At 31.4% G+C, this 11,707-nt stretch overlaps 2 protein-coding genes across 4 annotated transcripts; one reads left to right on the top strand and one right to left on the bottom strand.

Annotated features, from left to right (window-relative positions):
- The first annotated feature begins 746 nt into the window (after window positions 1–746).
- LOC107624040 (protein NRT1/ PTR FAMILY 5.1) lies at window positions 747–8,529 on the top strand. The gene is made up of 4 exons (XM_016326480.3): window positions 747–908; window positions 990–1,207; window positions 3,735–4,258; window positions 7,255–8,529. Exons 1-4 carry the CDS (start codon window positions 797–799, stop codon window positions 8,138–8,140), a joined length of 1,740 nt encoding a protein of 579 aa, XP_016181966.1. The 5' UTR covers window positions 747–796; the 3' UTR covers window positions 8,141–8,529.
- A 573-nt stretch (window positions 8,530–9,102) lies between these two features.
- Window positions 9,103–11,505, bottom strand: LOC107623846 (CBL-interacting protein kinase 18). 3 transcript variants are annotated; one of them, XM_016326238.3, is made up of 3 exons: window positions 11,370–11,505; window positions 11,201–11,275; window positions 9,103–10,854 (listed from the first exon to the last, which is right to left on the bottom strand). In XM_016326238.3, exon 3 carries the CDS (start codon window positions 10,676–10,678, stop codon window positions 9,347–9,349), a length of 1,332 nt encoding a protein of 443 aa, XP_016181724.1. In that variant the 5' UTR covers window positions 10,679–10,854; window positions 11,201–11,275; window positions 11,370–11,505; the 3' UTR covers window positions 9,103–9,346. The 3 variants fall into 3 exon arrangements, with proteins under 3 accessions (XP_016181724.1, XP_016181723.1, XP_016181726.1); XM_016326237.3 differs by having other exon boundaries at window positions 9,103–10,941; window positions 11,370–11,464; XM_016326240.3 differs by lacking the exon at window positions 11,201–11,275.
- Between the last annotated feature and the right edge of the window lie 202 nt (window positions 11,506–11,707).

Raw genomic sequence — 11,707 nt, 5'->3', positions numbered from 1 at the left:
TTAGCAATAGTCTATTTTTATTTTTTTTTTCAGTTTTTTTATACATAGATAATAATGACGCAAATTAATTTTGTTATGGAGAGTGAGTAAGTGTTGGACCACGTTATGGAGAGAAGGAGAGCTTTACCGGCATATGGTGTCAAGCACATAGAAATCGGACGGTGCGAGGGGTAGGAGTACAACTCGGACCCAGCGAATTGTTTACCTTATTCAAAAAAACATATAATAATCAAAACGTACTCTCCGATTTCATTTACGGTAATTATTAAAATTTTATTCATTCACAACTCGCAGGGTCCGATAACCTTGATGTGAACTTCATGTACTCCCTCCATACAAAACGGACCATCCGATTTGCTTAAAAAAAATTTAACAACACTAAAATCGGATGGTCTGATTTCTTAAAACCAAATCTGAGAAAAACTGTCCCACAAATTAGTCTAACACCTTTATATATCATAACCACGCACAACACAATTACAGTTCCATATCCAAAAAAATCAGCCTAATAATGATTGAATTCTAAATTTCTTTTATTAAAAGGTATAGTATCTCATAATAATTATAAGTATTTTTATAATTATACGCAAGTAACACTATACATAAAAATATAATTAAAAAAAAATTGAAGGATGGCGTGGGGTATGATCTGCTTAGTAAAAAGACTGTTATATCCCTTAAATTTAACACATGATAATAAGTGTTTAGTTTTGACGCTGTATATATATAGCTACCACCACTAAGTTCTCTCTTACCATATTCTCTTCTCTTCTCGATCTCTATCAATTAAGGTCTAATGGAAGCGAAAGCAGATGCAGATTATACACAAGATGGCACTGTTGACTTCCGCGGTCAACCTGCAGTTCCATCTAGAACTGGAAAATGGAAAGCCTGCGCCTTTCTTGTTGGTGAGAACAATATTTAAGGCTTTCTTTTTATTAGATCTGCAATGTTCAGTAATCTTGGTTAACTCGAATTATATATTTCAGGGTATGAAGCATTTGAAAGAATGGCGTTCTATGGAGTAGCTTCAAACTTGGTTAACTACCTTACAAGAGAGCTCCATGAAGACACAGTTTCATCAGTGATCAGTGTGAATAACTGGTCAGGATCTGTTTGGATAACACCAATTCTTGGCGCATACATCGCTGATTCTTACTTGGGTCGTTTCTGGACTTTCACAATTTCTTCTCTCATTTATGTCCTCGTAAGTCATTTCGATATACCCTTACTTTTAAACATTACTTTTTCATTATTCAATCTTGAGACATAACTATATGCGCCATCCACGAATACACTTGAAGTAATTAAGGATTTGTTTTCTATTTTTCGTGGCTAATCGTGTCTACAATTATTTTCTAAGAAATCGATGTAGAGTTGATTGTTTGGACTATATTTCATGTTACCTACTCCCAACGAAATACCAAACAATTCCATTATTGCACCCAACAAAAAAACGTTGATGGAAAAAAACGTTAAGTGGATCCAAATTTATGAAGTGAATACAACAGGTTTTTTTTTTTTTCACTTATTATCAGTCTTCACTACTAATCACTAACTTAATAAAAATAGATAATTTCTATTTGGCCTTTTAATAAAAATAGATAGATTTGGCCGTGTGGACTCTATAATAAATTAGAATTTTTTCTTCCTTTGTAAATTTATGACTGGAGATTTTGCCAATGAGTTTTAAATAAACAAAAAGCAGATAAATAGAATGGAGAAGGGAAAAAAAAAGATTTATTCCTTAAATAAATAAAAAATCATCCCATTTGCAACGGTTTATATATGCATGATTTGTCAACTGTCATAGCTAATTGGCTATTATTTAATATTAGCACATAGCCCCACCATGATGAAGTTATTATTGCCTCATCTCAACCTTGACAAATTGATTCCCTCAATTTCATTTTTAATGCTATTTTATTTTTTAAAGATATAGTTTTATGAAGGAAAAAAAAGGGTTAAAAAGTGGGATACAAGAATTAAGGAGATTTTTAAATTATATAATATGTACGACATCTCTTTTGAATATTCATTTATAAATAAAGATAAAGTAATCGAAATTCAAGAAAATGCTAATCCTTTTGGCAGCTTATAAAAGAACTGATAAAATATTTTTAATAAGAAAAAAAAAACTAATTTTAATTACTATCATGTAATTGATAGTAACAAAAGGATATATAGATATTTTCTTACTCATTTTTGTCCCTTTATTTTTCCTTTTTAATTTGTTTTTCAATTAAAGGTACACAATTCTTTAACAACTAACACTGAGGATTACTATACCCAACAGAATGTAACTAAAAATGGCTTGAAGTTCTAACACATACATGTAGCCATGCATGGACCATTACATATAAATCGTTGTTAGAATGATACCTTCGTTTTACCTAAGTTTTGTGGTAACTTAAAAGTGATTTATGACGTGATATATATAAAAATATTTATGTGATAGAAATATAAAATTTGATTTAACTTTTTTCTTCTTTTAAATAAAGATAGAATTTTATAATAAGATTTATGACAAAGTTGGGAGTAGGCGTATGTGATTTGTGGGTTGAGCTTATAATAAGCTGCATGCTTGAGGCTTCATATTCCTTATTTTTAAAGTTTTCTCATCACCTTAATTTTATTTTGAAGAGAAAATGACCTTCTCTTCTTCTGTAGGATGTTTAAATAATATTTTTCTTTCTTTTGTTTATCAAATATATATATATATATATTATAAAATTAAAATAATATATAGTTTAGTTTATTTGATCATAATACATTTCAATGATCATTATAATTATATATATAAATTAGTAATAATTACTTAGTTTATAATGATAATAAAATATTATTTTAATTTATTTATTTTTAATATTTTATCATATAATTTTATATATATTTAATTTAAAATTTTTTATATATTTCATGATTGATGATAAAAAAATGAAATATTAAGTTAATAATAAATATATGCTTATATTATTATCAATCAAATATTTAATATATCACTAATTTATATAATTATGATGATTATTAAAAAGTATTTTAGTGAAATAAACTAAAATATATATTACTTTAATATTACAAGAAAAAAAACATACATTTTATAAATTGAGAGAAAGGGTTGTTATTTAAAAATTTTGTAAAAGAGGAGAGTGGCATTTTTTATATTTTTAAATGTTATGTGTGCGTGCGTGCCCGTAATCATGTGTCCAAGTGCCCATGTTATTATTAGTTACTAAAATTATTATGAAAATCTTATAAAAAAATGACGATGAAAATTAAATTTTAGATGAAAAAATTAATTTAAAAATACTAATGTTCTAAAAAGTAAAAATCAATATAATAACTCATTAATTGTGAAAGTAATATAATATTGATCACTTTTGAATAAATATATATTTGTAGAATAATTGTGGCAATATTTTTTTATTGTGTATTATTATTGGCCAATATATTGTTATTCTATTTGATGACCATTTGTGTTTTTTACATATATAGCATATATTTTTTACCAACTTTTAATTTTAAAATTGATTAATAAAAAGGCGAGAGACAAAAAAAAGGATAGTACCATCGTTTCTCCAGCAGAAAAAACCCTAAAGAAAATAAAAGCCATAATACGAGTAACACACTACTAATATTATTTAGTTATTAATTTAATTTTTTTTAGTTTAATAATTGAACAACATATTTTTAAAAAAATAATAAATTTGAATAATTGTGAGGGCACATGACAGGGAATGAGTCTGCTGAGCATAGGTGTGTCCCTGAAGAGGTTGAAGCCATCAACCCAAATTACATTCTTCTACACAGCACTCTACACAATAGCAATCGGAGCCGGCGGCACCAAGCCCAACATCTCCACCTTCGGCGCGGACCAATTCGACGACTTCAATCCGAACGAGAAAGAACTGAAAGACTCGTTCTTCAATTGGTGGATGTTCACCTCATTCCTTGGGGCCCTAATTGCCACCCTAGGCCTTGTTTACATTCAAGACAACTTAGGCTGGGGATTGGGCTACGGTATTCCTACGGTAGGTCTACTCATTTCGCTCCTCGTATTCTACGCCGGCACCCCCATGTATCGCCACAAGGTTAACAAGACCCGCAGTCCCGCCACGGAAATCATGAGTGTTCCCATTGCTGCTTTTAAGAACAGGACCCTTCAATTACCCACTCACCCTTCACTCCTTTATGAAAATGACTCTCAATATTATCTTACTACTGCCAAACGTCAAATTCATCACACTCCAACTTTCAGGTTAGCACAATTTGGTTTGTGAAATTTCAATTATCTTTTTTTAGTCTCAAACTTTGCAAACAAAAATATTAATAAAGCACGGTCATGATAACCAAAATGCCATGTTGAAATTTATAAAACGATCCAATTTTGATTTTGGTGTTCAAATAGCTCAAAAACAATGTTAGATCACTTGTTTTAAGAGAAAAAATTTTAATAAATATTATTTACGATGTATTTTTTTAACTATTTGAATGTCAAAACAAAAATGAATTTGTTTTACAAAATCTAACATGACATTTAGCTGTCTACGTCACCGTTTTATTATCGTCTGTTTGTCGAAAATTGTCCTAAAAACTAACATAAGTCACATTTGCCAAGTTTAGGAACTAAATAAAGACAATTAAAAAGATTAAATTAAAACTCGCATACAAGTTGATGGACCAAATTAAATATTATCTCATTTTTTTCATTACAGTAATTATATTGTTTGAAAATTAATATACTATTATTTTCACATAAAATTAATATAAAAATTAGTTAAATAATTTAATATTTTTAATTAAATTATCATTTAATAATTTTTATCTATCAATTTAATACAAAAATAACTACGTGTGAATGTCAATCTTTTTAAAGTTAGCAATTTATTGATTTAAATTTTGCCAAAAAGATTATGGTTTTGGTTTAAAAAATTTTGGAAAATATATGAAAACTGACTTTAAAAGTCATATCACATATAGATGAGTTAATTAACACACATATATGTAGGATGATAATAGGACCAATTTCATAACCAAAATCACATTATTTTATTTTTTCTTTTTACAGAAACTAAAATTATAAATAGTTAATTTTACAGTGAGAAAAAATTTATTTAATATTTTTAAATCTATAATACTGAATACTATACATAATATTAAGAAAATATTTCGTCCAATTTTTAATAATATTATTTGTTTATTTTAAATCTTAAATCTTAAATCTCTTTTTTTAATACATGTCTAATTCTTTTTGGAATTTTCAAAAAATAATTTTTGGGGAAAAATATGTTGACGCCTTAATACTTAGACAAGGGACAAAAACAAGTAAGATAGTTGAGGAATTAATTAAGGATAGTTGACAAATTAGTGCTAATTTTAGTGGAAGGGGATTTATTTAAGGTGATTTTACTGTTGTATCAATGTATCATGATGATGATATAGCACTCATGCTATTAGTGGTGGTAGTGGCCTTACACATCTTATGGGTGGGGTAACATATATATACAGTAAAACTCTGAACCATCCAACTGGGAAAGGGATATCTATCCAAGCACATTAATTGGATCTTGATTGAAAATCTCTGACAAATTAGATGGTGAATGTCTAAGATTCTGTGTCCCCCCATTTTGATTTTGCTGGGCCATGTGCATCGTATGCAGTCAAAGGATGTTTTTATTATTTAGTCCATTTTTTCAGTGGATAACTAGGGAAACATTATTTGAGGGGAAAGTAATGTTTGGTGACAAATCCATTTTGCATAAGATACCTTCTTACATCCTTTTATTGATGAATTATGAATCATCACTATATTCTCTGATATATTCGCTTTATATTTACAATTCCATATATTATTAATTCTTTTAATAATTTATTATTCTACTAAAAAAAATTCATAAAACAGAGATAAATAATAGCTAATATGTAATATTAGTAAAATATTGTTGTATTTAGATATTTTCAATTTTAAAACGAAGAGAATGGTTTATTCACGGCTAAATAATAAATGACATATATTCAGTAGAAAATATGTATTCACTTCTCATTCCATATGAATTGTAACTTGTGCATATACTTGTTTGAAGAATAATGGGTAGTCAGAATCTCTGAGGAAGCAAGTTGGATTTGTGTCCACACTGACACTACAGTGTGTGACCACTTAAATAACTATGACTTAAAACCACATTGCATGGCTAACACGCCATATATACCACCCATCATTCAACTTCTGTTCCAGGTGCATAAAACACACACGTAGTGGTAATGCATGTGAACACAACATAGGGTGGAATATAATGCATGTTACACTCCAAAGGATAATATCACAAACACTTCTTATTCACATACACATCATCTTTTTATCCTCATTTAGAAACTGATAAAATTACCTATCTCTTCCAATATATTAGATAATATAAGAATTCATATTCAAATCCGTCCCTTAAATATAATATATTTTTTAAATTAATTTTCAAAATATTTTATTAGTTATATTATATTTTAAAAAACGTAACCGTAAATTAAATTGGATTTTTTGTCAGTTAGATGATAACGTGTCACATTAAATGTCATGTGACATGATAACATAATATATTAATACTATGTGTCAAAAATAATTAATTTACACGTTCATGATTATAATTGATTGAACAATTATTTTGTGGCACGTAAATTAACATGCCATATCATCATATTACGTAGTAGTGTAGTACTTAATATGATACATCATCATTTAACTTAAAAAAATGTCAATTTAATTTGTGGTTATATTTTTTAGGGACTAATATGATTAACAAAATTTTATAGGGATCAATTTAAAAAATGAATTCTCTTTCATAGACAAATTTTAGTATTAACTCGATAATATAAGTATTTAACCTCATTAAAGTTTAGGTATAAGTCATTTAAGTTAGGTAACTATATCTGAGATAATAGGCATATAAACTTATTAGGTTGTGAAAAGGAGGTTAGAGACACAATATTTTTGTATTTTCTATATTTTTTAAAACTGAGGACGTAATTCAAATACAATTTTAGTATTTCTATATTTTATAAATTTTGACAGATGACAAATCAATGGGTGTAATATGTAATAATAGCTCTTACTCTTTTGAAGTATAATTTAGCCTATGGCAATATTGGTTACCAAATGATACATGGATAAATCACTGCATAGTTTGTTTTTGCAATCAATCATTTTTCCATGAAGATCAGATCATAACATTTTAATTGGTGTGCAATTCTGTGTGTATTAAGGTTTTTGGACAAGGCTGCAATTAGACAAGAGAGTACTAGTGGTTCCCCAAGAGCACCATTAACAGTAACACAAGTTGAAGGAGCAAAACTCATATTTGGAATGGTCACTATATGGCTGGTAACACTGATTCCCAGCACCATTTGGGCACAAATCAACACCCTCTTTGTGAAACAAGGCACCACATTGGACCGAAAACTCGGCTCCGATTTCAGAATCCCAGCAGCATCTCTTGGAAGCTTTGTCACACTCTCCATGCTTCTCTCAGTGCCAATGTACGACCGGTTCTTCGTCCCCTTCATGCGCCAGAGAACCGGCAACCCCAGAGGGATCACATTGCTCCAGAGACTTGGAATTGGGTTCTCAATGCACATCATAGCTATTGCAATAGCTTATGCAGTGGAAGTTAAGAGAATGCATGTTATAAAGGAAAACAATGCAATTGGTCCTAAAGATGTTGTTCCTATGAGCATATTCTGGCTATTGCCACAATATGTTCTTATTGGTATAGCTGATGTGTTTCATGCAGTTGGATTATTGGAATTCTTCTATGATCAATCCCCTGAAAACATGCAGAGTCTGGGCACAACTTTTTTTACTAGTGGAATTGGTGTTGGGAACTTCTTGAACAGCTTTTTGGTGACTATGGTTGACAAGATCACAGGGAAGGGTGAGAGTAAGAGTTGGATTGGTGATAATTTGAACGATTGTCACTTGGATTACTACTATGGATTCCTGTTGGTGTTGTCAAGTGTGAATTTGATGGTGTTTCTTTGGGCTTCAAGCAGATACATTTACAAGAAGGAGTCTATAATGGTCAAAGATGGACTTTGTGTTGAAATGGAGGAGAATCCATCTATGGATGCATCTCTTGGATTGCAAGTATGAAAAACCATACTCTGATGCAAGGTACCTATTACGCTGTGTTCGGTTTCTGTTTTGAATTTGTAAACAGCAAAAAGTGAAAGCAGAACAGAACATGCCCTAAGCAAACTAGAGTATAAAAGATAAAGTAAGAAAAATAGTTAATATGGCAAGGCATATGTTAAATAACCAATTGTATATTTGGCACAAATTCATATCAGATTGTAATTTGAATTTAATTGGCCCCGGATAGGTAATTTTTCGAGTTAATTCAGATTCACAAGTTCGTTTAGAATTTACGGGGGAAAATGTATAAATATCATCGTTATAAATAACAGTCATACATGTAGTCGACCCTACTTAATGATATGCAAGTAATGAAATGCTAGTAGTTTTGCAGTAGTTGTTTAGCAGCTTTAATTTGTGCCAACATAATTTCATGTGCCAATGCTATTTTTCATATATTTTAATTGAGGTCCCTCTATCAATGCAAAAAGTCAGTAAATAATTTAATGTTGAAAAAAATGGGGTCATGAGCAAATTAAAGGAGAATAGATAATTAAATGAATATGGAGGACCAAGATCTAGTTCATTTCTTAGCGAACAGAAGTTTGATTCAACATTCAGTTTGTATACATTGAATTGAGTTAAGAGGTAAGAGGTTAGCACTGACAAGGATGACACTGAGATTTCACACTCAGCTTTATGTGTCAAGAAAATTAGCTACCTTGATGACAGAAACATCCAAATTAGATTCAGTAAGAATTTTCTTTGTTCGTTTCTTCTTATGGCCTTTTTCTTTGTTTGTTTTCTGTGTTTACTGTTAAAGAATCCAATCCTCAGCAAAATATTAGAGCTTCTAATTCTAAATTTCCATGTGAAAAATGCTACTAGAAGTGAAGAGCCGGCATCTCATACATTTCTTGCAGAAATACAATTGATTTAATAAACAACCAATAGAATACAATCAGTGTATAACAATTGACTTTATCTGTAACCAAGTAATAATAAGGTTGGTATAACTTGGTATGGTGTAATGACAATTAAGAATTCATCAAACATTCTTAATTCTCAAACAAGACCATGTATAGTATATATGGTATAAATATAAACAAATGAATTACAATAGTAACTTTGTCACAAGAAGTCACTTAGCTAGAGGTAAGTATTAATTCAAAGTATAAAATCATATGAATCCCTTTTTTTTAAGTACACAAACATATATAGTTGCTATTGCTGTTGCTGCTCACCTTGCCAAACTGAGACAATATCTTTCAAAGCTGGTTTTATATCTTCCTTCAATATCTTCTGGTATTCTATTGTATCACCACATGATCTCTTGATTTCAACCAAATGGAAAGAGGGGGCAAACTCGAATATTTCGACATCAATGGAAAGTGGCCCTTTCCTACCTTCCCTGGATCTCTCTAGTCTAAACAGGCCTCCATCCTTCTTAGCTATCTTCAACCCCAGAACTTGAGCGATATTCTCCAACGTGGAAATGATTGATGAAGCAGAGTTCATGGATGTAAATTTCATTACACCATCCTGTTCATCAATGCTTGCAAAAAGGCCAGACAAGTCAAGCCCGGCAGAAAGAGAAATTATATCGAAAGCATTTAAGTTATAGTTAACCAATGCTTGATTTGCCTCTGCAGAAGAACTTCCACTGTCACATAGGCCGAGAACTTTATCTGAATCAGCTGAAGCTGAATCTGGACCCTCTCTCCGCTTTTGATCTGATCTCAAATTGAGCCCCTTTCTGAACCAAGAACTTTCCATAACTTTTGCAGTGGATATCCTTGTTTTTGGGTTGGGATCAAGGATCCTTGCTAATAGTCTGCGCGCTTCAAATGAAAACCAGTTGGGAGATTTGTATTCTGCTTTGGTAATTTTCCTGTACAGTGCCATAAGATTCAAATCATAGAATGGCAAATGACCAGCCAAGAGAACATATAAGATCACTCCACAAGACCATACATCGGCTTTGGCTCCATCATAACCCTTTCGACTTATAACCTCAGGAGCGACGTATGCAGGCGTTCCACAAACGGTTTGCAGCATGTTGGCTTGGCTATGAGACTCAACTAGTGCACTCAGTCCAAAATCTGCTACCTTAAGAACACCATTATCATCCAAGAGCAAGTTTTCCGGCTTCAAATCCCTATGATAAACACCCCTTCTGTGGCAAAAATCGACAGCACTGATCAGTTGTTGAAAGTACCTCCTTGCCATGTCCTCATGTAGTTTACCTCTTGCTACCTTGTTGAATAGTTCACCCCCTTTTGCATATTCTATGATGAAGTAAATCTTGGTTTTGGTGGCTAAGACCTCATAAAGCCGCAACACATTGGGGTGCTTAACCAGTCTCATAATAGATATCTCTCGCTTGGTTTGATCCATCATCCCAACTTTCAGAATTTTCTCCTTGTCGATCACCTTAATGGCGACACTGTCACCGGTTTTGAGGTCCCTTGCATGGTAAACCTTTGCAAAGTTTCCTTGGCCTAATAGCCTGCCAAATTCATACTTTTGCATCAAAACATTCCCCCTTTTCTCCATTTCTCAGACACAATTCCTCAAACACAAAACAAGCACCCCGGTCTTGTGGTGCTTTCAAGCTTTATAAGCAAGGAACCTTTCTTTATCAAGTATATTTGCCTCAAAATTCACACTATCACCAAATTCCTTGTGTGTTTACAGCAATAGACGCATTCATCCGAATCCGTGGTTCTTGCCTACAAATTATGTAGATAAGGTACTCGATCAGCAATGTTCAGGAGGTGCATACAGCAGCATCCCCAGTCTCAATTCAAATTCTCTCCCTAATAGTGATAAGAAAAATTACCCAAAAACAGAAAAACAATGCCAGTTTTAAAAATCATACAAAATACAATGATCAATATTCCAATATAAAGACATAACACATAGTCATTTATGAAATTGATTCAGAACAGATGCAAATTCCACTGAAATAATCCAGTGAAGAACAAAGGGAATTACAAACTCACATAGCTAAAAACTAATCACATGTTCATCTAAAACCAGAAATGAAACAAAAAAACAAAAGAAATGCAAATCAACCTGTTCAGTTTCTCTTGATCGATCATCCGAGACACAGAATAATAAGCAACTAAGAAATGCCAAAGGAAAGATCACCTGAACTTCCAAAATTTTAACGAGCATAAGAAGGAAGCATATAAAGCTAAAGAAGAATATAAAGACAGAAGAAAGCAAAAAAAGGAAGCATTACCGTTTGAAGGGAAGAAGAGAGAGTGTGTGAGAGAGAGAGAAAGAGAGAAAGAAAGAAAGGCAAGAATGATATATATATATATATGAGGTTAATGCAAAGCAGGAAGTAATAAACTCATGTTGTAGTTGTAAAGGGCAGTTTTGGGGTTCCCCACACTACTTTAAAATTAGTGACAAGCACAACAAAAGGGAAGGTTCCCAAAGGTGGGGTACACAGTACACTATCATGTACTCAATTCATGCATTCAATATTAATTCTATTTCATTCCAAATATAATTTAAAGAAAGTAGAAAATCCTTATTACATATATAATAATTATAACCACTTATTTATATATT

Source organism: Arachis ipaensis, chromosome B10 (assembly GCF_059453495.1).
Source record: "Arachis ipaensis isolate K30076 ecotype BB chromosome B10, ASM5945349v1, whole genome shotgun sequence".
Classification (NCBI taxonomy): domain Eukaryota; kingdom Viridiplantae; phylum Streptophyta; class Magnoliopsida; order Fabales; family Fabaceae; genus Arachis; species Arachis ipaensis.
The sequence above is the reverse complement of the archived record's forward strand: the minus strand, read 5'-3'. Positions and strand labels throughout refer to the sequence as shown.